At 44.9% G+C, this 27362-nt stretch overlaps 6 protein-coding genes across 6 annotated transcripts; 4 read left to right on the top strand and 2 right to left on the bottom strand.

Moving 5' to 3' along the window:
• Positions 1-511: 511 nt before the first annotated feature.
• F5891DRAFT_1181507 (uncharacterized protein) lies at positions 512-1415 on the top strand (the record flags this gene model as incomplete). Its single annotated transcript, XM_041366042.1, has 2 exons — positions 512-1064; positions 1120-1415. The coding sequence occupies 2 exons, from the start codon at positions 512-514 to the stop codon at positions 1413-1415; spliced, it is 849 nt and encodes a 282-aa protein (XP_041232787.1).
• An 804-nt stretch (positions 1416-2219) lies between these two features.
• F5891DRAFT_1181506 (uncharacterized protein) lies at positions 2220-4919 on the bottom strand (the record flags this gene model as incomplete). Its single annotated transcript, XM_041366041.1, has 8 exons — positions 2220-2528; positions 2579-2796; positions 2884-2893; positions 2943-3311; positions 3357-3563; positions 3919-3945; positions 3999-4311; positions 4390-4919. 8 exons carry the CDS (start codon positions 4917-4919, stop codon positions 2220-2222), a joined length of 1983 nt encoding a protein of 660 aa, XP_041232786.1.
• A 12650-nt stretch (positions 4920-17569) lies between these two features.
• F5891DRAFT_1181504 (uncharacterized protein) lies at positions 17570-19432 on the top strand (the record flags this gene model as incomplete). Its single annotated transcript, XM_041366040.1, has 6 exons — positions 17570-17689; positions 17753-17885; positions 18058-18323; positions 18373-18664; positions 19096-19260; positions 19311-19432. The coding sequence occupies 6 exons, from the start codon at positions 17570-17572 to the stop codon at positions 19430-19432; spliced, it is 1098 nt and encodes a 365-aa protein (XP_041232785.1).
• A 452-nt stretch (positions 19433-19884) lies between these two features.
• F5891DRAFT_1181503 (uncharacterized protein) lies at positions 19885-22622 on the top strand (the record flags this gene model as incomplete). Its single annotated transcript, XM_041366039.1, has 13 exons — positions 19885-19929; positions 19976-20005; positions 20867-20967; positions 21028-21205; positions 21256-21508; positions 21568-21592; positions 21640-21728; positions 21782-21871; positions 21922-21972; positions 22026-22046; positions 22099-22346; positions 22402-22530; positions 22578-22622. 13 exons carry the CDS (start codon positions 19885-19887, stop codon positions 22620-22622), a joined length of 1305 nt encoding a protein of 434 aa, XP_041232784.1.
• Positions 22623-23282: 660 nt separating this feature from the next.
• On the bottom strand, positions 23283-23894 carry F5891DRAFT_1181502 (uncharacterized protein; the record flags this gene model as incomplete). Its single annotated transcript, XM_041366038.1, has 4 exons — positions 23283-23311; positions 23357-23646; positions 23693-23752; positions 23803-23894. The coding sequence occupies 4 exons, from the start codon at positions 23892-23894 to the stop codon at positions 23283-23285; spliced, it is 471 nt and encodes a 156-aa protein (XP_041232783.1).
• A 470-nt stretch (positions 23895-24364) lies between these two features.
• F5891DRAFT_1230570 (uncharacterized protein) lies at positions 24365-25572 on the top strand (the record flags this gene model as incomplete). Its single annotated transcript, XM_041369568.1, has 7 exons — positions 24365-24426; positions 24608-24612; positions 24647-24827; positions 24891-25017; positions 25074-25202; positions 25255-25400; positions 25455-25572. The coding sequence occupies 7 exons, from the start codon at positions 24365-24367 to the stop codon at positions 25570-25572; spliced, it is 768 nt and encodes a 255-aa protein (XP_041232782.1).
• Between the last annotated feature and the right edge of the window lie 1790 nt (positions 25573-27362).

Here is a 27362-nt window from a genome sequence, read left to right as displayed (position 1 = left end):
CCTCAAGTAACGCAGACTAGGCAACACTCGACCTACAACATTTTTTTAGATACAGTTAGGAGCATCTTTTGTTCCTCTCAGTATTGTTGTTTCTACATCGGATTCGTCGCAAGAGAATCCTTTTGTGCTTACAGGCAAACATATGTTACTAGGTTGTTCGAGGAATGCGAAACACTCACTTTCTTCTAGCACTAATGCAAGCAGCTGTACAACTCAGTCTCTCTCAGCAAGAAGCTGACAACCTCGAGCATGGTATGGACGACTCGCTGCATGAGGAAGTCTGCGCAGCGTGTTAATCTCATCAGGAATGGAGATCAAGGACCAGCAGTAAGTTTCGCTTGTCGAAGTTTCATATATATGTATGTTGAGGCTATTTTGCAGGTGTCGGCTTGCGAGAGATATCGAGCTTCTGGGAGGGCATCCAACTGACTTACAGCGCACGAAGCTTCAAGAACGGGGCAACATTTTATGACACAAAATAGAACAATGGAGCAAGGTCCAACTTTTGTACATGCCGGTTGTTGCTCGCCTTCATGCATCGGATATGCCAACAAGCAGGACCCATTCGACTGAAGAGAAGGCTCACAAGATCGAACTGTGGCTTCCCTCCAAGATCTACGGAGATGCAACAGACCCAGTGCATCAATGTGATGCCACACTGAGTCAGTATGAGTGGGAGCTTCGCAGGGCCCAGGCATATGATGCGCTGGATGACCTCCAACATCACCTGCGCCTATGCGCACATCTTTACAAGTTCAAAGATACCCATATTCGTGGCCAGCGAGCTAACACATGCGCGTCAGCCATCATTGACAAGGTCGAGTCGAATGTATCCGTTGCTGCTGCAAGGTATCGCAGAGCATGGTCTGCACTCAAACGTCTCTCCCCTGCTCTGTCTTGCACTATGTGGAAGGAGGAGTTCCCGAAATTGGAGAATGACGACATCCGTGGGATGTCTCAAGGCAAGCCAGGCCAATCGTCTGGCAACTGTACATTGTCCTGGATATGGAAGGCACGCGGCATAGCTAGTGACGCTCCTGAAGGGGAGACGGTGCTCAACGAATGTAGGTCATGTTTTCTTTTATTATTTTGCAATTGCTGATACCTAGATATTACTAGCATTAAGAATTGAATGGTGCAAGTCTTGCGCACGAGCTACGTGTTGGGTTGAGGAGGTGCAACTTCTTGAAGAGGAGATGAGGCGTGTTGCGGCATATCTCTTGTGGCATGCTACGTGGTGGGATGTGCAAGCAGATCGTTGCACAGGGCTCACGCTTGCAGAGGTTGAAGGTATCAGAGGATATGCAAAGCATCAGGCAGCCATGCGGCGGGATCTCCATGATACATTCCTTTCAAAGTGGGGTGCCGTGAATGGCACTTTTAATTTAAACTGTGATCTATTTACAATGTTCTGACGAAGCAATCAAATTCATTGGTGACGCACTCCAGTCCTAAAAATACTAACATTTCTAATGCGGTCCTGAAATACTAACATTTCCAGTAGCATCGAGATCACAAGAGAGATCCCAATCTTTGGAACCATTGAGGCATTGTGCCTGGTATCATTCGAGTGACATGGGTGATGTGCTGTTGAGGACATTAAGCTTCATGAAGCTTCATGTTGGTAGCTCAGAAACAAACTTACAAAATGTACTGTGTATTATTGGACATGGTTAAGCATCACCCTGCCATGAACAGGTGTCTCTTGTTGTGCCATATTCGAAAGCCTTAGCTTCTCGCATCTGTCACATCGAGGTGACTGCTTTTGAAATCCGAGAACTTCACATCAGGAAAACCAGCTGCTGCTTTTCTCACTTAATTTGTCACTTAATTACGTGAAAAGGACCATTAAGTCATTTGAGTGAAAAAGTGCGCGCCACTTAATTAAGCGCACTCAATCTCTGAATTTTCGCTTATTTTCGCTTATTTCACACTTATTTCACTTAAAAAGGCAAATAAAGCAGCCTGAAATTGGGCATACATGACAGTAACATAAAATTAAGGAGACCAAAAAGCAAAATTAAGGAGACTGAAAAGTAAGAACTGGCTGGGGGTTACGGGAAAAAAAAAGGGGCATACAATCAAGCAGTGACGGTGGCAGCACAAATGATAGAAAATATAATAGCAGAAGGACTCAGAGTTCAGCATAGGACAGCGATATTCGTGCGAAGAAAAATCCTGTAGTCACAAATGTCAGTGGGATGAAACCTGAGTGATAATCACTTACAAAGCATAGCACGCTCATCGTCCTCAGACTCCTCATCATCAAGCGAGCCATGTGGTGTGTCCATCGCATTGTTTAAGGCAGCACTGCAAGCACGTGCCATCTCTACCGTGGTCTCTACATACCCAGCAGGCTTGCTCATGATAGACTTAATGAACAAGGTAGTGGCTTTAGTCCAGTGAGCCCCTGAAAATAAGAATGGGGCATTGGTCATCTTCCCAGTAGTTTTGTTGAGGACTTTCGGTAGCTTGAGGGCAAGTTTACCTCGCAACCTAGACGCCAAGACTTGGTTGACTTCCAAATCCTTATCTGTGAGCAATTTGAAGGCATGCTCGATCTAAAAATGAAACTTACTGCTGCAGCAGAAAGGGCAATAACACCCAACATCCCATGTGTCGTGAGCGCACATGTATCAAGTCTGGGAACCTCCACATACCCATTGATGGCATTGAGATGCGCTGTGCCTAACAACTGTAAAACGAAGGGAGAACAATATGTCATGAGGGGACTTGGCTTTTCAGGGTCCTCGAACAAGAATGCATAACCTGCAATCAATGATTTGGCGAGTTCAACTGGATCACAATTGGAGTTTCATGTCAAGAAGTCCAGGATGATGACTATGCCTGTTGAGCCAAAATTGCTGTGCCATTCGGATATACGCTGTGCAGTCTAATTACAACTATAGTTAGTCAAGCTCGACAGAAGATAATGGACTTACCAGGGAATGTATCACACCACCGTGAACAATGGTAATGTTGAGGTCCTTGTATACTGCATTAAAAATCAGCTGGGCATGAAGGAGAAGGACTTCATCTGGGATATTCCAGATATCGTCGTAACTCCCAGCCCACAACATGACAGTGGGGAGATATTTCTTCGTCCAGCATTGGTCCACCTGCATCGTGGCAGGTAAGTCAACATTGCGATAGGTGCCATGAGGTTTCATGTGGTCTGGCGTAGTATCCATGTTCAGCTGGCGTTTGATGGCAGGAGCACCATTGGCACGTGTGGTGGATGGCTTGACTTTGACCTTTTTCTGAGCAGGCGGCTGGCTGTCAGCGACAGAAGCCGCAACAGATACAGATGTCTGTATGAGTGTCAGAATGAACACTAGTAAGTTCCATGTCCTTACCAAAGATGTTGTGCACTGAACCTTCTCCTTCTTCACTACCACAGGTTCGGGCTCAGGAGCGTCGTCTGAAATCTTGATCGCATCTTCAAGATCCGGGCCTTCAATGTCCATGGACCACTCGGACACAATAGACTCCTTGTTGTCATTTATGAGCTCATCCACACAAGCTTTCTGCTTGAGAGGGTTGTCCACCTGTGTAAATGGAGCCTTAGGCTCAAGTGAGTACTGTTCGCATTCTACGGACGAAGTCGCAAGATAATCATCTGACTCATGCTACTGGAGCTATGGGCTCGTCAAAGTCCGATGAAGGTACAACAATTCAGATGGTGAGTCTGAACAATGTGTTGGGTCTTGCAGAACCTAGCTGCTATTCGACCCTAAAGGGTTTCTGGACCAGGCTCAAGGCTCAGAGGAGAGGAAATACCATAAAAACTTGCTGATCTCTCAGACTCATACTGGTAACTGGTGAAAAGATTGCTTGATTATGTAAGCTACAAAAGTGCCAACATAAGGTAAGGTAAAAACAGTCTCTACAAGCCCAACCAGAAATGAATCCCTACACCGAGTTGTCATCAAAGATGGAGGCAACCTGTGAAGCAAATTAGTGGATACTGATACTGATGATTAATGATGGCTGATTACTTTGGATTTCCCTTTGCTTTGTGCAATAGTAGCCTCACACTCCAATGTATCGTCGATGTCATCTGCAAAGCTTCCAATAAGGACTTCTGCATCTGGAATTTGAGCATTCGCCACAGGCTTCCGAATTGGGACCTGTAGATCAGAAGTCGCCATAGTGGAGGCAGTGCCTTGTGAGAAAATTGTTGTTGGAGGCGCTTGAGTTGAAGTGCTGCCAGTGGGTGCCCGCTGTGACCTTGACTCTGATTTTTTGATACGTGAAACACAGCTGGACATCCGCCCACCTAAAGCAATTTTCTGGGTGCTCGCATTGATACTTAAAGCAAGATTGAGAAAATACAATGTTGATTCAGTGAGGAGCAACATCAAGGATGGTGAGAGAAGGAAGCCTTACTGTGGTGTTGGTGCATCTTTCCCATCAGATACACGTGTCATGGCATTATCACCTTCCACTTTCGATGATGCTTCGCTGATCTTGCCTTGCATGTTGCTGATAGCGTCCCTTATCAATGGCTTTCCACCTTTCTTCATTACCCTCTTCTTTGCTCCTGCAGTTTCATCCCCCATGTTCTTGACAGCCTCCTGGTGGCTGTCTGCCTCATCAGCATCCATTAGGCTGCCAGTATGATTATTACCATTCCCTACTACAAGCTTTGTCACCTTATGAGCCCTTGGCTTAGGCTGAACGGGAGCCGTTTTTTTGGTGAGTAATTCCTCCTGCGCCTGTTCCATCTCATTTTGCATACCGGCCAGGCGCTCCAGTCCCTTTTGGGTCTGTGCTTCCTTTGCTTCCTTGAGGGCAAGGTCATCAGCATTCTTTTGCGCCTTGGTACGCCTCTTGACCTGTGCATCGAGCACTATCTGGCCAGGCTGGGTGGTTGCATTTGACAGACGGGTGCAACAGGGAGCATTTACGGTAGACATGACTGAGGAAATGAGGTTACAACTTGGGAAGGATAATACTTTGCTGGAGTGAGAAAATAGCAAAGTGGGTTTGAAAACTCGTAAGCCCCCCCCAAACAAGCATCAACACACTAATCAGACCTTGTTACTTAGCATATCAAACTTAGGATTACGCTTTGGTCACTATCCTCTTTCTCAATTTCTACAGCTAAGATTCTTATGGGTACTCGCAGAGACCACAGTGCCCTCCAGATTCCATGTGGTTACCTGCACTGTGAACGCCACTTCAAGACTCAGGCAGGGTGTAAAAAGCACTGGAATGTTTTGCACTCAATATTCCAACCAGCTTCTCCCACCAGGGTCTTGCATACTGCCACAGTTGAAGATGAGCCTGAAGAACCGCATAACGATTTCCTTGCAGGTCACGATAACTTCCCAGCAGGTCATGACAATTTCCCCACAGATTTATTTGACACGAGTCAGGCTCTGGATGATCCTGACAATCTGGATGCAGAGTTTTGGGGGCCGGGTGATAGATTATACCGCAACTATAGCTCGATGAGCTACGTGGGATTCCATTCCACCTGGCAACGTTCGCAGACGGGTTCCCACCTCCTGCCCCTCTCACCCCCATCGACCTTCCCTTACCACTATCATGGAAAGACCTGGACTTATTCTCTCCATCGACGTTCTCTAATTCGCTGTTCCACCAGCCTATAGAATTCGACTATGAAACTATGACACCAGATCCCACCGCCACATCTTCAGATGTCGTGCACACACCTTCAGAGGATGATAATGGCCAATCTGATGCCATGATCTTCGCCGATCATCAGCCTGCTGTTCATATCCATGAAGAGCTCCATTGGAGACAGGCATCGAAAGAAGATCTGCTTGATGCATGCCAGAAGAAGTCGCTGAAAATTCTGTTGCCGAACTCGCCTTGGGAAAGCCCAATCAAGCTGGGAAAATTGATTTATGGGGGGTATCTATTGGTTGGGTTACCCACCAACCCGTTCGCAATACACGAGGTAGATTCTAGAGCCCCTTCAGTGACAAATTCCGTATTATACGGGCCACCCGACCTCCATAATATCCCGTATGAGACGGGCCAGCTGATCATGGGCCCATGTTGTGTATATTCTCGATGATGACGGATGGGCCGGGACACATATTATTTCCGATGGAGACGGGTGGGCCCATGTATGCCAATGATATATATATCCTTAATGTTGACGGATGGGCCGGGGGAATATGATCATTCATGGAGATGGGTGGGCCCATCTGGGTAATATGTAGAGTAGGATATTATAGACAGCTGGGCTGAAGAGAGATGTAAGGCAAATATTGTTATATAGACGGGCGGGCCGACGTGGGTGTATTACATATATGGGTGGGCCGAGGTAGGGAAATATTACATAGACGGGTGGGCTGACGTAGGGTGTATTACATATACAGGTGGGCCGACATGGAATGTATTACATATACGGGTGGGCCGACGAAAGGGATATCAAATAGACCGGTGGGCCGAGGGTGCTATAAAATATTTATTACATAGACAGGTGGGCCGAGGTGGGGTATAATTATATAGACGGGTGGGCCGATGCAGGATGTATTATATAGACGGGTGGGCCAACATAGGATGTATTACATAGATGGGTTGGCTGACGTGGGGGATAATACATAGATGGGCGGGCCGTCGGGGGTGTATTACATATATGGGTGAGCCTAGATATGTTCCATCAAGACATACAGCTGATGTAGCCACCAGCGAATCAAACACATAGGATACATGTACACTATGAGTGCATATACCTACCATCAACCACCAAATCTAAACCCCTAAGCACAAAAACATGAATCGATCATGTGTGGCATTGACCAATAATCCAGGACTGAAGTGGAAAAACCCCACACCTGAACCCTGGTGTGCAACAAATCCTATTTCTAAGCATGGACACCAGAAGCACAACACTCACAAAAATATATATGTCAAATTTTCAGTGCCAAACCCCAAACCGAGATGTACCAACCCCTGAAACCCGAAACCTGAGACTGCCGGGTCTCAGGTATCGGGTGTCCGGAACTCGGAACTTGGGAGAATTTGGGGAGATCAATACAATTTAATTTACAATCGAGTTGATTGACAACACATTGACTTACCCATGTTTGCAATATATTTTTGTTTAGACATACCGAGTTCCGAGTTCCGGACACCCGATACCCGAGACCCGAGACTGCCGGGTTTCGGGTGTCGGGTGTCCGGAACTCGGAACTCGGTATGTCTAAACAAAAATATATTGCAAACATGATTAAGTCAATGTGTTGTCAATTAACTCGATTGTAAATTAAATTGTATTGATCTCCCCAAATTTCCCCCGAGTTCCGAGTTCCGGACACCCGATACCCGAGACTGCCGGGTGTCGGGTGTCGGGTGTCGGGTGTCCGGAACTTGGAACTTGGGAAAATTTGGGGAGATCAATACAATTTGAGTCTCGGGTATCGGGTGTCCGGAACTCGGAACTCGGGGGAAATTTGGGGAGATCAATACAATTTGATTCATAATTGAGTTGATTGACAAACACATTGACTTACCCATGTTTGAAATATATTTTTGTTTACACATACTGAGTTCTGAGTTCTGGACCCCCCAACCCCAAAACCCGAGACCCAGCAGTCCACAATTCTGGGGTTCAGGGGTTGGCAAAATGTGTATGAATATATGAAAGGTTGAATGAAACATTTTTGAAAGATGTCTCATATCAAATGTTAAGTCCCGAGTTTCAAATTTCGGGTTTCAAGACTCCAGGTTTCGGGACTCGGCACTCCCAAAATCCAGAAGTTGAAACTCGGGATTTGACATTTGATATGAGACATCTTTCAAAAATGTTTCATTCAACCTTTCATATATTCATACACATTTTACCAACCCCCGAACCCCAGAATTGTGGACTGCCGGGTCTCGGGTTTCAGGGTTCGGAGGTCCGGAACCCGGAACTCGGAACTCAGTATGTGTAAACAAAAATATATTTCAAACATGGGTAAGTCAATGTGTTTGCCAATCAACTCAATTGTAAATCAAATTTTATTGATCTCCCCAAATCTCCCCAAGTTCCGAGTGCCGGGACCCCCGAACCCCGAGACTGCCAGGTCTCGGTGTTCGGGGGTCCGGAACTCGGAACTCGGTATGTAGAACAAAAATATATTTTCAACATGGGTAAATCAAATTTTATTGATCTCCCCAAATTTCCCGAGTTCCGAGTTCCGGGACCCCCGAACCCCGAGACCTGGCAGTCCACAATTTCGGGGTTCAGGGGTTGGTAAAATGTGCATGGATATATGAAAGGTTGATTGAAACATTTCTGAAAGATGTCTCATATCAAATGTCAAGTCCCGAGTTTTGATTTCCGGGTTTCAGGACTCCGGGTTTCGGGACTCCGGGCTTCGGGACTCAGCACTCTTGAAACCCGGAAATCGAAACTTGGGACTTGACATTTGATATGAGACATCTTTTAAAATGTTTAAACCAACCCTTCATATATCCATACACATTTTACCAACCCCCGAACTCCGAAATTGTGGACTGCCGGGTTTCGGGGGTCCGGGGTCCCGGAACTCGGAACTCGGAATTTGGTATGTAAGACAACAAAAATATCTTTCAGGGTTCAGGGGTTAGTGAAATGTTTATAGATATACGTAGATTAATTCAAACATGTCTGAAAAATTTTGTTCATCTCAAATGTCAAATCCTGAGTTCCGGACTTCGGGACTCAGCACCCGGCAGTCAGGGTTGGGGGTTCGGCACTGAAAATTTGACATTCGGGTGTTCAGGTTTTGGGTGATATCTAAATCAACAACTTCGAGTTCTGCCAAAGCGTGAAACTTGAAACCCAGTGTGCAACATGTTGATTTTTCATTTATATCACACAAATCATCGAGTTCCGAGTGCCGAGGGCTGAGACCCAAAGCCTGAGACCTGAAAATATGTACACAACATGTCCATTTTTCACTCACTGCACAAATCACCGAGTTTCGAGTGCCAAAGCGTGAAACTTGAAACCCAGTGTGCAACATGTCCATTTTTCATGTACATTACACAATTCATTGAGTTCCGAGTGCCGAGGGCCGAAACCCGAACCCCGAGACCTGAAAATATGTATGCAACATTTCCATTTTTCACTTGTTGCACAAATCACCGAGTTTCAAGTGCTGAAACCCGAAACTCGAAACCCAGTGTGCAACATGTTCATTATTCATTTACATTACACAGATCATTGAGTGCCAAGGGCAGAATCCTAAAACCCGAAGCCCAAAAACATGTATGCCACATGCCCATCTACTCATTGCACAAATCACCAAGTGTCGAGTGCCGAAACCCGAAACCCGGTACTTCAAATCAGTAGTCGGGTACTTGGTACTTGGTTCTGATACTTGGTACCCGAGAATCAGTAGTCAGGTACTTGGTACTTGGTTCTAATTCTCGGTACCTGGGAATCAATAGTTGGGTACTCCAGCCAATAGTCCCGAGTCCCGAGTACTGATATTTGGTATTCGGTAGTCAGGTTTGGAACTTGGGTCTTGGTTTGGTTATTATTTGACTGAGATATTGGTAGGCAATATTGGCACTCGGAGCTCAAATACTGACTATCAACTATCAAGTGTCGGGACTTGGTAATCAGTAGTTGAGACTTGGTGCTTAAATGGATATTGCATATATACATAAAAATACAAAATATGTTCCTATGTGTTCATTTCTAGGTGAACAGACTTTGGAATTATATCTCAATCATCTATTCAACAATAGAAACAATGTATCAGGAGCTCAGGACCATAGGGTAATCCTTTATTGTATAGTGTACCTCCCCCTCTTCTGGTGGTTCACCCGCTGGGGGTTTTTCCCTGTAAAGCTGGACCTCAAGGACTGTAGGGAGTCTATTCCTGAGCATATTCGGAGTAGATATATCATATAACCAGCCCAGGACACACAGGATCCTTCTCCAGGAACAAAGCATAGACAATTGCACTTGTGACATTTTTTCACAATTTTCAGTATCTTGCCCTTGCATCCATGATCCAACCTTTTAATATATAATGAGCATAGCTTATATTCTTGCTTCTTATGACCAAGATCAGCTCACAATAGGCTGGAGTTTGTGAGCTAGTGTGCATACTTGCCATTTTGCCTGATAAGGGGCCCATGCCTTCAAAACATTGAATCTTCATAATCAGAAACCTGGGGTACATTTCAAATATCTTAAGTATCATAGACATAAATTTACAGACAAATCAACCAAGAATTGAGTACTGAGGAAGTGAAATGGGTAAGAAATTGAGTGTGGGAAACTTCAAAGACCCAAAGCATCGAAAATGGTTAGTTGAGCAGTGGTAGGACTTTAATGCTGGGTCAACTCATATTTTCACTATATCCCTTCTACCCACCCCCTACCCTCAGGGCAGTAGGCAGTATGGGTTCCTTGGGTAGTTTACAATCTATCCTACATATTTGTAATGATATTTTTGGCCTGAATCATATATAAATGTGACTTTATATAAAAGATGTCTACTGTCACTCTCCACACATCATTTTGCCTATCATTACATCAATCCTTCATGAATATTTCTAAGCTTTTAAGCTATTATAATGGATGTATATGGGTGTTATTCCAGGTCTCTGATCACATCACAGGCTTGTCATGTTGGATATCTCGACATAATGTGCAAGTCTCGCTATTAATATTCATTCTTTATCTTTAGACTCACTTACTGCACACATGTATTTCATTTGTCATTATTGATGTTTTGGATTTCTTTAGCTTATATCTTGGTCACATGGTAACCAATGGACGAGAAAACACTACAAATAAACTCACCTAGACTCGGACTACAACCTTGATTAAGCTGACTACTGATTCCCAGATACCGAGTATCAAAACCAAATACTGAGTACCAATTACCATGTACCAAGTACTGCGTAATGAGTAACAAGATAACCAATTGACAAGAAAAGACTACCACTACACTCACCTGGACTTGGACTACAACCTTTGGTAAGGAGTTAAGCATAATAATAACTTTCATTTTTTCATTATTGCTGATGTTTTGCTGAATGACAAGGAAAGACTACCAAATCACTCACCTTGACATGGACTACAACTGTCATTTTTCATTATCATTTGCCTATATTGACTACCGAGTCTCGAGTACCAACCACTGACCACCGATCACCGAGTGCCGAGTACCGAGTACCGATAGGGAATAGTGTGGGTGAACCCCGGGGTATGAGTAGCACTACCCCCACCCATACCCCATGATATACCCACACCCACCTTGTGGGTGTGGGTTTTTTGGTGGGTATCAGGGAGAAACTACCGAGTCTTGAGTACCAACCACTGACCACCAATCACCGAGTCCCAAGTCCCGAGTCCCGAGTCCCGAGTCTCGAGTCCCGAGTCCCGAGTCCCGAGTCTCGAGTCCCGAATCCGAGTCCCGAGTCCCGAGTCCCGAGTCTCGAGTCCCGAGTCCCGAGTCCCGAGTCCCGAGTCCCGAGTCCCGAGTCCCGAGTCCCGAGTCCCGAGTCCCGAGTCCCGAGTCCCGAGTCTCGAGTCCTGAATCCCGAGTCCCGAGTCCCGAATCCTGAGTCCCGAGTCCCAAGTCTCAAGTCTCGAGTCCCGAGTCTCGAGTCCCAAGTCCCGAGAACCGAGTACCGAGTACCGAGTCCCAAGTACCAACCACTGACCACCGATCACTGAGTGCCAAGTACCAAGTACCAAGTACCAAGTCCCAAGTCCCAAGTCCCAAGTACCGAGTACTGACAAATACAATTCCCAGGTTATTTGAGCCCTACACCAATGGATAATACATACAAATACAATTTGTGTCCATTTGAAGTACCGGGTTTCAGGTTTTGACACTCGACACTTGGTGATTTGTGAAATGAGTGAAAAATGGACATGTTGTGTACATGATGTTGGGTTTCGGGCTTTGGGTCTCGGCCCTCAGCACTCGGAACTCGATGATTTGAGTAATGTAAATGAAAAATCAACATGTTGCATGCTGGGTTTTGAGTTTCGTGTTTCAGCACTCAAAACTCAGTGATTTGTACAGTGAGTGAAAAATGGACATGTTGTGCACATATTTTCGGGTCTCGGGGTTCGGGTTTCGGCCCTCGGAACTCGGAACTTAATGACTTGTGTAATATAATTGAACAGTGGACATGTTGCACACCCGGTTTTGAGTTTCAGGTTTCAGCACTTGAAACTCGGTGATTTGTGCAACAAGTGAAAAATGGAAATGTTGCATACATATTTTCGGGTCTTGGGCTTCGGGTCTCGGCCCTTGGCACTTGGAACTCGATGATTTGTGTAATGTAAATGAAAAATCAACATGTTGCATGCCAGGTTTCAAGTTTCGGGTTTCAGCACTCAAAACTCGGTGATTTGTGCAATGAGTGAAAAATGGACATGTTGTGTACATATTTTCGGGGTTCGGGGTTCGGGTTTCGGCCCTCGGAGCTCGGAACTCGATGATCTGTGTAATATAAATGAAAAATCAACATGTTGCATGCCGGGTTTCGAGTTTTGGGTTTCAGCACTTGAAACTCAGTGATTTGTGCAATAAGTAAAAAATGGACATGTTGTGCACATATTTTCGGGGTTCGGGGTTCGGGTCTCGGACCTCGGACCTCGGAACTCAATGATTTGTGTGACGTAAATGAAAAATCAACATGTTGCATGCCGGGTTTTGAGTTTCGGGTTTCAGCACTTTAAAACTCAGTGATTTGTGCAATGAGTGAAAAATGGACATGTTGTGTACATATTTTCGGGTCTCGGGGTTCGGGTTTCGGCCCTCGGAGCTCGGAACTCAATGACTTGTGTAATATAATTGAACAATGGACATGTTGCACACCCGGTTTTGAGTTTCGGGTTTCCGCACTTGAAACTCAGTGATTTGTGCAACAAGTGAAAAATTGAAATGTTGCATACATATTTTTGGGTCTCGGGGTTCGGGTTTCGGCCCTCGGCACTCGGAACTTGATGATTTGTGTAATATAAATGAAAAATGGACATGTTGCATGCCGGGTTTCGAGTTTTGGGTTTCGGCACTTGAAACTCAGTGATTTGTGCAACAAGTAAAAAATGGACATGTTGTGCACATATTTTCGGGGTTCGGGGTTCGGGTCTCGGACCTCGGACCTCAGAACTCAATGATTTGTGTGATGTAAATGAAAAATCAACATGTTGCACGCCGGGTTTCAAGTTTTGGGTTTCAGCACTCAAAACTCGGTGATTTGTGCAATGAGTGAAAAATGGACATGTTGTGTACATATTTTCGGGTCTCGGGGTTCAGGTTTCGGCCCTCGGAGCTCGGAACTCGATGATCTGTGTAATATAAATGAAAAATCAACATGTTGCATGCCAGGTTTCGAGTTTTGGGTTTCGGCACTTGAAACTCGGTGATTTGTGCAACAAGTAAAAAATGGACATGTTGTGCACATATTTTCGGGGTTCGGGGTTCGGGTCTCGGACCTTGGACCTCGGAACTCAATGATTTGTGTGATGTAAATGAAAAATCAACATGTTGCATGCCGGGTTTCAAGTTTTGGGTTTCAGCACTCAAAACTCGGTGATTTGTGCAATGAGTGAAAAATGGACGTGTTGTGTACATATTTTCGGGTCTCGGGGTTCGGGTTTTGGCCCTCGGAGCTCGGAACTCAATGACTTGTGTAATATAATTGAACAATGGACATGTTGCATGCCGGGTTTCGAGTTTTGGGTTTCGGCACTTGAAACTCAGTGATTTGTGCAACAAGTGAAAAATGGAAATGTTGCATACATATTTTCGGGTCTCGGGGTTCGGGTTTCGGCACTTGGCACTCGGAACTCAATGAATTGTGTAATGTACATGAAAAATGGACATGTTGCACACTGGGTTTCAAGTTTCACGCTTTGGCACTCGAAACTTGGTGATTTGTGCAGTGAGTGAAAAATGGACATGTTGAACAATGGGTTTCAGGGTCTCGGGTTTGAAAAATAGCATAATAACAACTTTCATGTTTTCATTATCATTTGCCTATATTGACTACCGAGTCTGATAAGAGACCCCTTGGATGATTCATTGCTCAATGAAATACTACCTGATTGGAAGTGTGATGGTTATCAGATATTCATTTGTCGACTCCCGGGTCCCGGAACTTGGAAGTCAGTATGGTTGACCCAAATTTGGGTGGTCAGAACTTGGCATCTCATAGGGCAACACAAGCTTCACACCCTGGATTCCAAATTCTGCAAGACAACCTGTGCACCATCAAAGGCCATGTCAGGAGATCACCTGCTGCTCCGGGAACTCAGGAACTTTGATTTATTACCTCCTCTGAGTACGGTTGACCCAAAGGTTGGTAATCGGAACTTGGCTTCTCATAGGGTAACACAAGCTTCGCACCCCGGATTCCAAATTTTGCAAGACAACCTGTGCACCATCAAAGGCCATGTCAGGAGATCACCTGCTGCTCCAGGAACTTGGTAACTTTGATTTTATTACCTCCTCTGATTTGGTTGATGTACAACTACCTCAGCTCCATCGTGTTTACAATTATGATACACATGGGCCCACCCATCTATATTTTATACCACCCTCGGCCCACCGGTCTAATACAACATCCCATACAACACCCTCGGCCCACCGGTCTAATTAATATGCGTCTGGGCCCACCCGTATAATACAATATTGTATAATACCCTCGGCCCACCCATCTAATTTAATATGTGTCTGGGCCCACCCGTGAATGTGATAACAAGTACCTACCCATCTATTTCATACACATCTACCTTAATATACCCATCTGCATAATATCCAACTACCTCGGCCCACCCGTCTACCTAATATTCATGTACATCGGCCCACTCATCTACTCTATATATCCCCTGCATGGGCCCACCCGCCTCCATCGGGAATAATTTGCCTCCCGGCCCATCCGTCATAGTCGAGGATATTTTGATCATGGGCCCATGGTCCGCTGGCCCGTATCATACGGGATATTATGCACGTCCGTTCCCTTGTATTATACAGAAATAGGTCACTGTAATATGTGGATTCTAGGTGGATGATAACCACCAGCTTCTTAAGAGCCCTCCACCTCGACCTTCAGACGTATGAGCAATTACGTACCGAGTTGTGTAGGTGTTCGCCTCAAACTCTAAATGTCATAACTAATGATGTGATCAGTAATAGTACTCAACGATGCTGGGAGCCAGACTGCTGTTGGATGGGCATATTTACGAGAAAAGGTATGCTAGCTCTAATGCTCTCCTTTGACTCACTATTAAATGTTATGGACAGTTCTTGGATGTTTTCACTGATATTACTTCTGAGTTAAGGAAAGTCATTAAAGGTGCTATGACATCATATACTGGGTTTGCATCTAATGCGGACCACCAAGCCTCGAAAATCATCCATTTAATTGACCTATTCAATTCGCATCACCAAGAAATGGTAAGGCATTTGAGATCACATAATAGGTGCTCAAGACTTTTCGTCCTTCAGATCCAAGAAGCAATCACCAGCCTTATCACCACCCAAGGTTTCATGGAGGTACTATGGCGCTCGTTATTCCGACCCATTGCTATGTTACCTGGAGGACGCGCAAGATTAGCAGATTTGTACCCAGAAGCTATCCAAACCTTGACGGGGTTTCTAAGCAAGGGTATTGTGGGCGTACTAATAACTCTGGTGAGCTTTAACTCTTTCCGTTGTAGAGACTCGTGCATCTCATAGTGTGATATGGCGCTTTACACTAGGGAGTATACAGCACCAACTCGCAGCATCACTCTGTGTACCATCCACAGTGATTCCTATATGACGCGCAGCTTTCCCGCACAACGCGCGCCATGCGCGCACCATTCCCGCGCTTCACGATGTATACGCGCGCGCGCGTTCCCGCGCTTGCGCGCCCTATAGCGCCAGCCATCCAGATGCATCCATCCACTGTCCACCAAGCTCCCTAGTGCGTATATTTCCATTTCCTTTATTAGCATAGTTCCACCTTTATTTTTATCATAGTTTCTCACTCATATATATTTTTACATACCTACTCGGTAGCGCTTCGGCTCCGCATGAGCGCGCTTAGGCGCATATAAGTGCCAGCAGTACATACTATTATTTACCTTACTTTTCACCCAACTTTACCTAGTACTTACTACTTAGAAAGTCGCAGTAGAAATCTATTCATTAGCACAACACATCTCACATCCTTTATCTTGCTTATATCTTCACATAAGTTTAGTCTCTCTTATTTCCGCTTACACGCACGCGCTTTCCCGCGCTTCGCGCTAATACGCGCGCGCGTTCCCGCGCCTTCGTACCTTGCGTGCACCTGCGCTTTCTCGCGCTTCGCTGAAGCGCGTACCTCTAGATCTCCGCTGCACCTGCTTCCCCTTTAGGGTCGAATGCACTTGCCATCTCAAGTATCGCAGACTAGGCAACGCACGACCTACAACTTTTTAGATACAGTCAGGAGCATTTCTTTGTTCCTCTCAGTATTGTTGTTTCTACACCGTCCTTACTTAGAGATGCTGAAAATCATACCCTTGTTTTAGATCTATCAAGTGTTTACTCTGCCCTTGCCATTGAACCCGAACAACCCTATGTTGAAATCGTTTGACATCTATCCCATAATCATGAATGCATTGGACGACATGTACGCACACCCCGAGCACTTCCCCGCCTTCTTTGTGGTGGCCGAGAAGCTCCCTTACCTACGGTCAGTGTCTTTTCCCCACTGTTGGCCTTGCTCATCGCGATACATTCAGAGAGAAAAATGTCTTGGCAATCGATCCCAAGACCCGAGAGCCCAAAACTGTTACTGTACATGGAATGAAGCGGCCGAAGAACATGAGTGATGTCAGGAATATAGTCATTGTGACTGCTCCTGAGTTGGAGGTCCCCTATGCACAATTCACGCTTCCGCTTTCTTTCAAGGCTGTGACCATACACAGATCGTACTTCACGGGGCTGTAATGGATAACATTATAAAATGGTTGCTAGTATGTACTCAAAAAAAACTTCTTTTCTGTTACTCCTTTGAACAGCTGCGCCAGTGAAGTTCGAACGACGAGGAGGTCATACTCCAGGTTAGATGAACAACTGCTGTAGACGCCGGTCAGAATGTTGGGAGTGTGCTGACTCATATACTTGAATAACGAACAATTAGAATAAGAGGTCTTTGATTGTAGCTCTGCAACAGACACATCTGTATATTCTAGTACTGTGTAAGTCCCAAAATGTCCCTCGCATATTCAACAGTCTGACTACTAGGATCTGCATCCCCCCGCCGTGAATGCCATTGATGGTCTAAAAAGCCTATCTTTGAAATGAGATCATAGACAATAATCACTTAGTGAGTTCACTTCATGTATTTGCGTCAGTGAGTGTGTCTCATCAGTGTTTAATGCACTTTTACCCTTGGCAGTGCTATCTTGCCATGCGGCCAGTAATCAGGAATTTTCCGATGGCCAAGAAGCAATTCTGATGGCCAGCTATCTTTAGATGGCCAGGCGTTTTGATGGCCAGCTGTCAGACATCATTTCGGCATTCAATTGCCGCCATGATTCAGTACAAATGGGAATGGGATAATACAACAAACTCATTACTCTCATTACTCTCAACCGTCACTTATGATGTCTATTCTTCCGCCGTTCAACTCCTCGGCTACACAGGTCGGCATATTTGAACTCTCCAACGTACTACCCAGTCCTAGATGGTTGGATTTCTTCATAAAACTCATACCAACAGAGAAGGTCAGTCAATATTATTAAAGTGTCTTTTTGCACATCTTGGACTTACTAATGTTCGTTATACAGCTCCGCACTGAATTATATCTCCTGTACTTCTTGCTCAAAGGCCGAGTTTATATCGGCAATATTTGGCAAATAGTTGGGGAGTGGATGTTAGAAGCGCAGAGGGAGGAGTCATTGCGAAATACTGCTGGGGGTTGTATGAGGCGTGTGATTATAGAGCGAGAATTCATGGAAGGAAAGAGGGACCGATGTCAGCTGGAAGTGTCTTTGTGCAGCCAGGCCATCGATCACTTAGAGCAACGTTGGATCATGCATAAGAGACTTTGACATTAACAAGCGAATTGATGGTCTGATGGTTTGCTATTTAGCAATGTGCCCTATTCCAATCCCAGTTATGCACAATGTCACCTCATTCTCAGCGACTCCGAGACGCATTGTCGAACCTGCTGTGGCATATTCACCAGCTGCATTGGCCTATTCAGCCACTGTGCGAAACAAGTGTGAAACTTGGTTACGGAGACAAAATACCGACCCCATCTTTGAAAGTAACTCGCCCCTGAACAGCTCTACTCTTTCAGCTGTTGAGCAATTCACTTATACACCACTAGAACAACAAACACTGTTCTCTGTAAAGGTCAGTACTGTCACCTATCTTGTTGGCTGCTCTTACGGTATCTTTGAAGTTCAATGGTCCTCCCTTTTGTTTGCTGAGCACATGGATCACCACTGGTGTCCAAGAGACCTTCGATGAAGCACGCAAAGTGGAACTAACTACTCAGGCGAGACTAATGGCATCATACCTTGACATCGACGGCTACCATACTCATCATCACAATGCTCAGTCAGAGCTAATCTTCTTACAAGCAAAGCTGTGCCGGGCCCAAGCTGAGGCAGAAGCTTGTGCACTGGCCATTGAAAATGCCCCTGCATCTAATTATTCTGATAGCGGTGGGCTCACATTGTTACAGTCACTACGTGAGCCCCCAGCTACATGACCAGCCCTCTGCCACCTCGCACAGCAACGACACGATACCCGGGCCTTTAGGCCTTGATGACAGACGATTGATAGAAGAGAAGTCCGGAAGATGCCGGATTAGGTAAGCGATCTGGATCGCTTACATGATATGACGACATAGGTCTAGAAGACCTATTTATGTTATCAAAGATAGAAGGCAAGCCTCGTGTTGCCTCATGTACTGATAGAAGCCTGCCTCATGCATGGTATCTCTGACTCGATAGATAAGCACTTAGAACCCAGCTTCAAGCTGAGCTTAGATACGATAGAGTAGCCTTATATAAGGTCGATAGATTAAAGTAGATGTTCCTTACTTTAATCCTACTGGGTTTTACCTCGAACTCCTTGTCTTGCTAAAGCTACTTGCTTGACATCAGATCCGTACCTTCAGAAGGACTTGAGACCCCTTCTGCCTGTAAACCGCTATCATCGCTCGCCTCCGCAAGCGTACGCAACTTCCGCTCTTCTGTGGAAGCCGACCTCGGACTCTCAGCACGAGATATCACTGTTGTGATCGTCGCTGTTAGATCATCCCAGTCCGCACGCGACTACCGTCGTAACACACATTGATCTCTGCGTTATCTTCAAATGCTAATACCATTGCAGAGTTCTCTTCGCCCCCACGCCCAACTCTCCCACCACTTCTACCGGAGGAAGTGCGTTGCTACAAGGAGTACATGAATGCCGAATCAACTGATGATCGCTCTGATTCCAATGTCTTGTGGTAATGTTTTTTTTTTGCATTTTTCCCAGTCCAAATTCAGATCCCAGACAGTTGGGGGGCATTTTCTCTCTCTTCATGTGGCAATACATCTACCGGATAGGCCACATCGCAATGTTCAACAAGTGCACGTATCTTTATCTGCTTCCTCTCTATACCAATCTGTACCACCAACGTTGTAAGACACTGTAGTTTCTACAAAATCACGCAATATTGATCAGGTTCTCAGTGTTCTCTTGACGAATTACCGAATCAAAGCGAGTCAATGCGGTAAATACAAGGATCACCTTGACTTATTTATCCGTGTTTGATTTGTGGTATTGTTACTGAATTGTCGTGCACGCACACTCAACTCCAACCTATAAGGCCAAATAAGGAACACTGGTACTCAGGTGAGGCAACATCTCCTGATCGCCGCATCTACTACTTCATATTCATTACTACTAGCTCAACCAGACAATGTCTCGCGTTATCTACAGCCCTCAACTTGGCGACGACGGACTTGTAAGTGTCGCATGCATGCAGTATAGTAAAATCTAACATTCAACAGACACAATTGCAAATGTTGGAGGCAGATGCGGTATGCGTTCAGTACTGCGTTGCTGATGAGTCTAACTTCAGGACTTGAGATGACCGCCACACCGAGTCGTCCACGCCGAACGCTATGTGGGCAAATGAAGAAACTGTGTGCTGACAGCTTCGCTTGCGTGGCCCAATGCTTGAGATCGGTGATGCAAAGGGTAAGTGCTTCGTCGGATCACTCAAAACAATGCTAATGTACACTAGAGATGAATCGATAGACTTGCTACACATTACTAGAAACGCCCGGATTAAGATACCCCGTGCCACCGTGCATCAAACCATCATCTACTAGTAGTAGCACTAGTAGCACTTCTCTGATCTACCACACGTGTTACAGACTTACAGTGCTATGCATCTTTTTTTTTGCCTAGCACATATAATTTCATAACAACTATACAACAGTAGTACTATTAAAATGTACTATACCATACATCAATGCGTCTATACCCTAGTGTATAGTGCAGCCATACTTATGATAGTACGGCAAAGTACAGCGTCAAACAGGGGTAGTCTAATTGCTACGTAATCGGTTCCCAACGATATTACGGTTCCTTGCAGGTGAACTTCGTACTGATTCCGAATGGAGAGAATTCTATATTTGATTCAGAGGAATCATGATCGAGATAATACTTAATTGTTTGTGCTTGTTTGTGCTTTGCACTCATTCACTACAAACAGCGCGTGATTCATTGAGTTACGTAATCATATTTCTCTTTGTACTACCATCATCATCGTCACTCGAAGCTCATCGTAGCACAACACGTTCTTGCAAATTTGCAAGTTAGAAAACCTATGTCGGTATGTTCAGTCACGGTGCACATTCAAGCGCTGCAGTATTCAGGATGTTACCATATTTCAGGCAATATCAAAAACTCAACCGCAGGCAGTGGCGGGGCTGTTTCAACATGGTATCGGTATCTGGCCAACACAACTACCTCGGTACGCAGAAGCAGTATCGCTGTGAGTATGAATATGGTGATTTTGTGGATTTCAGTGAGAACTAACGTTTTCCACACGTAGTGCAAACAATGCACCTGAAGATACTTCGGTCCCTAGGAAAGCCATCCATGAGCCCCAGTTGGTTGCCCCCTTTCCGCCAGTGACCGTTTTAAACCTTATTAACAGGTCCGTGATTTTTGGAGATTGGCGAGAGTTGGTCCACCCGTTAGGCGGGACATACTACTATAATAATAACAAGGTGAGCATCGCTCATAGAAGTCATGCACTTAGTAACTTCATTCAAATCAGAACGCATATACATCAGCAAATTTAAGGAATTATCAATATCTACAGATGCTCGATGATTTTGTCGATGCGTCACGAGCCTCGGCGAAAGAAGACAGCTGGGTGCTGGTTGTTCAGCCAGCTTTGTTCTTAGGAGAACAAAGATTTCAATATTACTATGTGGTCCCCAACTGTCGCACCATTGCCTGGTTAGAAGACTTGAATGGCATCCTTCTCTTTCGAGAGTGTATCAAGCCAAGTGAATGGGGCCATAAGAGTACGTTTCCTTTACACTATCGCTTGTACTTGTACCCGAGCTTGATTATGATTATATAGAACTCGAACTCGAAGCTCAATATTGGTGAGCGGTTGGATCTCACAACATGTCAGGTTCTCAATGATCAGCAGGAAACACTTTGAGTTCTTCCCCCACCACTTCCAAATGGTAACGTCCGAAGTAAGAGGCATATGGAGGGAAGTTATTTGCTATCTCAGTGGTAAGTCCTTTGCTGTTCCATTGATGTCCAGAATGATCTGAGCAACACAACAGAAGTGACAATTCTGAGTCAATCCACGGCTGCATCAATATTCTGGACTTTGGACGACATGAGTCTGATTATCACACAACTGGCCAATATTGGTATGTGCCCTTGTTTCGTCCTCCATAGCATTCCAGTGACAGAATAACAGAAGAGCTCGCAGAGCATGACTTAATACCAGAAACCGGCATTGTATTCTGTTGTGCGTGATCATTTCAAAACCAAGTGTTCAAATACTGATCTCTTCAATGACAGGCAGAATCTTATATATGCTATGTATGTCACCTTCTCGTAAACCACCCGTTCATTGTTCAAGCCTGCAACACAGGGCACCACCAGTATCTGAACCGACATAATCAACCTGAAGCTTGGCTTATTCAAACGCACGCAGTGAGAGAGAGGCCTAGAAAGTACAAATTTCTGTCTTGGATGGCCAACGTTGCAGCGACAATGCTATGTATGCCAATCACTATTGAACGCATCAGGAGTACTTCTGTCGATGGTATCATCAATGGGGTGGAAGTTCAGATGTTTGTCGATGATTTCAGCAGTCAGACCAAAAGCCAAATCACCCTAGTAAGTACTTTATCTGTATTGCGAACGAGAAAACCTCCATTCAGTACTCTAACAGGCAGGTGTCTCCATGGCCTTGTATATTGCCATCCTTGCCATTCCGGGCTTAGGCACAACAGCCATTGCGCAGATGATGTGCTCCTGCTCCTTCCTTTTGGGTGTCGGTTGCATTTTCGCGGGTACAATGGTACAGCACTTTTGTGAAAGAATGAGATCTTTTGACTTCGCGGTTAGATTATTTTCACACATCTTAAATTCGAGTCTGACATTGCCAACTGAATAGGCATATTACTTGCGAAAGAGGACGATAATGCTCGTTGTCATTACAAGCATACCGACTTGTTTTTGTGTCCTGAGGTGATCAGATTGTGATTTCGACTACTTCTATTGCTCATATAATTATCATCAGCGTGTCAGGTTCCATCCTCGGATTCTTGGCAGGTGTCTCGATTGACTTTAAGCCATCCACACCCTTAGTAATTTCATGCTTTGCTTCGATCAGCATTGTGGTAGGTTCTCTACTTATAATGGTGTTCGCCAGTTATGGTCCAGGCCTGGTTAGGGCACAGCCGCAGTGATATCTTCATTTGAACAACGCGGAGGATATTCTGCGAGTACCACAGATATGGAATGGAATGCATTGGTGCATACATACTTGCGTCTCACAATCCGCTTTAAAAGTCAGGACCTAAAGGGTAGTTATAGTGATTTACATAGATGCGATCAATTGTCTTATTCTTTTTTTTGTGATTGGCTACCAACCACGCAGGCTCCACGACATCAGTCTACGGTGGATCTGCGAACTGCTCGGGGTACAAAGCTTCACTGCATGCTATCATAACTGCACTACACCAAGGTTTTTCATTACAGAACTGATGAATGTTCCCTGCACTGCGATGCTGATTTTACTTGTTTCAATACAACTTTGGAGTTGACTCCCTAGTGTTCAACTTCATCGTCACCATTGGCTGTGCATAGTCAGTTTATTTCAAGAGAACGTGTGTAGGACATACTTTGGATGGGAGAAGGGGCATTCCATTCGATTTGGCGAGGAGAGCACGTACTGATTCCACTTGGAGCATATTTCTCCAAGATTCCGGCCCGGTAACATTCCTCTAGCCAACGCAATCTGTATGTTTGGTATAGTTCCTCCAGTCTTGAGCAGGAAGATTCTGCATGTTGTAGTTGTTTCTTGAGCTCGGCTATGGACTCTGCCTCACCCGCTTCAAGGCCGTGGTTCGGGAGAAGGAGGGGAGCTTTGTTGTTTTCTGCTGCTGGCGAGTTTTTGACGACATCTGCCCCTCTGTTCTGTAGTGAGATTTGGGAATGATTGATGGCGGTTTACAGACCTTACACCAGTGAGTCCTACAGGCTCGACCCTCTGGTTGGCATCGCCAATTAATTCAATACTAATAAATGCCATTAGTAAAATGTGTTTCGTGTGGTTTGTTAGGGTTACCGGAGGTTCAAGCTGATAACATGTCCAGACAGATTGAGGGTTTGACTCTCACTCAAAGATTGTTGCATCATCAGTTTGAACGGGGGCGGCATTATTGTCTAATGGCAAGCTGCACAATATTTATTCTTTTTGACAATGTGCCAGCGCTTTTGTAAGCCATCAATTTAATTTCAGTTATCTTGTCCCCCAGCCACCGCGGCCAGTGCTTGGTGGCCAGTGCTTGGCGGCCATCCATCATTTGGCGGCCATCAGGCACGCCAGTCACCTACAATCTCACATAGTGGGGTGTTGTGGATAAAAGCCGAGTTCCAGGTATGTGCGAATCATGTACTTCCTGCCGAGTTCACATGACCACCCAGCATTCTACTTCCAGCATTCCAACCAAACGCACTGCGTCAGCCCTGCAGATGGGGCCATGCAAAAAAGCGTAGGCTATCCCCAATGTGTGTCATATGTTTGCAGACTCATCTTGTCCTACAGTTCGACATCTGATCCTCTTATCTCCCATGGGCAGCACTTTGGCTGAACTGTATTCGCATTGTGCAATTATCCTTCTCTTCTTATGAATGGTATCCTCAGATTGGAGCAAATGGAAGATACCCCGCTAGAGGACTTATCTGCTGAGTAAAACACTATCATCTCTGTTTGCTTGCTTCTTAACTGACATGTCTCGCAGTGAGTGACGGGAACATCGTGTTTTCGAGCAGCTTTTAGATTCTTATCCCGGACTTTTAGAGTGACTACAAAATGGATCTGAGGAGGAAATCCTTCACATTGGAGAATTGGTGCATTGTTTTTTGTGTAGCTGGAGTTCATGCTTACAATTTATAGATTGGTAAGGGAGCCGCAGGCGCCCGAGGTGACGACACAAAAACATTAAAATCTGCAATTCTTGATTGGATTGCCCCCAAAGGAGCAGCAATCCAGCCTCCTCTACATAGAAACTCGAAAATTGACCGCAGATTCAATCATGAACTTACAGGATCACTGCTTTGTCCCGCTGGGCTGAATTGGAATGACTCAGAGTAAGTGTTTGAATTACTTGCATTGGCAGAGCTGACGACTAATTTGTGCTTCATCATCGACAGGACAAGAGAGAATCTCCAAAGCGGTGAAATGTCAGTTTGCGGGGATCAATGGCCCATTTTTTTGTATGCCCATTATACTTATGACGTTGATGACCCATGGTGTGGTCTTCTTAGGAGCCATTTACTTGTATGCATGAGTGGACATATTTTCGTGCAACCTTTCACTATATTGTACATTATCAGGCTTATAAGCACATTTTCACATCCCCAAGTTCGGTCGACAAAGAGCCAAAAGCCACGCAATCCAGAAATGCTCAACTCCATGGCATGGGTTCAGTCACTATTGCATCGATGGCCTATATTGCAACACAGGTTTGTCAACACCCACCTTTTATGACCGAATTCTTCTAATGTAATACTGAAGGTCCGATTCGCTCTAAGCTCTTCCTCGGTGTTTTCACGAACCAACACGACCACAGATTCAGAGACATTCTACCACAGCCTCCTTGATCTCTTCGAGGACCCTGATGAGTCTACAGAAGTCGATGAGCTGCTGACGTGGTGGAATCGGTATTGTCCCTACTCTTTATCATTTTGACGGGACTCATGTTGCCGCGTACCCAGCCAAGTTTTCCCTAATTCCTCTGCCGCCAAGCGACCTATCACTGCTAACAGTGTCCTATCAAAGATTCGGCTTAAACGACTTGCAGCCAAACAAGCTACAGATTCGAATCCGTCATAGTTTTTATTCTGAACAAACATGTCTTATGTAGTGATATAAATACAACCTAATGCCACTTTGTGTCGACTCATATAACCAGGCTAGCGTGCTAAAGATATTCCAATGATTCACTCGGACTGCTGTCTACGTTTTTCTCAAGCTTGGGCAATCATCAACTGAGATTGCCATAGTTCAGCTGCCAGCTGAGGGAGTGTAATGCATTGTTATGACTTCGCAACCTTGAACACAAGCCAGTCCAGACCAGGACAGTCTGTACTTCGAAGACATTAGCTGACGCTGCCATTTTTAAGAGCTTGTTGAGAATTAAATTGACCCTCTCACCTTGCATGTAATGATCATACATTGACGGCCAGCTAGCAGACGGTAATGTGTGGCCATTGCTCCACAACCTTGAATTCAATGCAGCCTCGACTCGGAATAGTCTATCCTTCAAAGACATTAACTAACACCACCATTTTTCCAGAGCTTGTCAGGATTAAATCGACACACTCACCTTGCATGTGACGATCATATCTTGGCGGCCAGCTGGTAGATGGTAATGCATGACCATTGCTCAGCAACCTTGAACTGAAGGCGGCCCCAATCTGAATCAGTCTTGCCTTGGAAGACTATAGCCTTTACTGGCATTCAGAGAGAGTATGTACAGAATACAATCACGAGCTAAACTTACATGCCATAATCATATCTCATTATGATTGGCTAAGATGATAGTGTGCTGCTGTTTTTTGCCTACATGGCGTACTTGACAAATGTGGGCAACATAATCTAATGTCACAACTCCATATCTAATATCAGCACCAAGACAGATCTCGTCAAGGTTGTAATATAAAGCACAGCTTGTATGTGGTAATCATGTTGCAACAATATGGTATTGCATTATAATCACTCCACACATTTTGGCCGTTGGTAATGTTTATCCAAAATAGTCCGGGGATATAAAGCTTTACTTGATGTTAACATTCGTTTATTTATTGCAGTGAAGGAAAACCCTGTCAGAGGTTATATGCCATGACCAGGACATGGCACGATTATAGTGTACTATCACTGATACTAAAATAGGTGACCATGGAGGCACTCAGCAACTTAATATTCCATTATCATGGCTGGTGGATGTTGTAATATGTACCATCTTTGTGACAAGCTGGCAATGTGACTATCACCATTGTAAATTTGGCAGGTTCCATCCCACTTAGTCTGGGTATTCAAAGGTTTGTCACGACAAGTACAATTATGATAAATATTATGCAAAAGCTAGTGCAGATAAAGCTTTCTATGACATTATCATTTTCAGGTCGGTTACCTGATGTCACCTAATGATAGCGATACCTATAGATAATGTCATTTGCTCTCATTAGATTTGTTTTTGGATCAAATCGAGTGATATTTCGTATGTAAATGTGTATCGGTGGTCTAAACAGATCGAGAATCATATCTAAACGTCTAAATTGTTTCTCGATGTCATTCTTTTTCCATCTCGAAAAGTCTCATTTGTCTAAATACATCGAAATACATCGATAGATTTCATGGGCCTTTATTTTTTAGATATCTATATACGTATATCTACCCGATTCTTGTCAATTTTCACTGGGGCCCAACGCCCAAGCCCAACGCCTAACGCCCAACCTCGTGACCAAAAATGAGTATACCTAGAATAAATAGATTGTACAGGTGCCGAGACATAGCCTGCGGAGTTTCCCGGCACCTCTCGTTTTTCGACCTACCTATGACATCAAGCTACGCATCTTTCAATCTCACTTGTTTCAGACTTTGAACCGTTACTGCTTCGTATT

Source organism: Suillus fuscotomentosus (assembly GCF_016647785.1).
Source record: "Suillus fuscotomentosus strain FC203 chromosome Unknown F5891scaffold_3, whole genome shotgun sequence".
NCBI classification, from domain to species: Eukaryota; Fungi; Basidiomycota; class Agaricomycetes; order Boletales; family Suillaceae; genus Suillus; species Suillus fuscotomentosus.
This window is presented reverse-complemented; position numbering and strand designations above follow the sequence as displayed.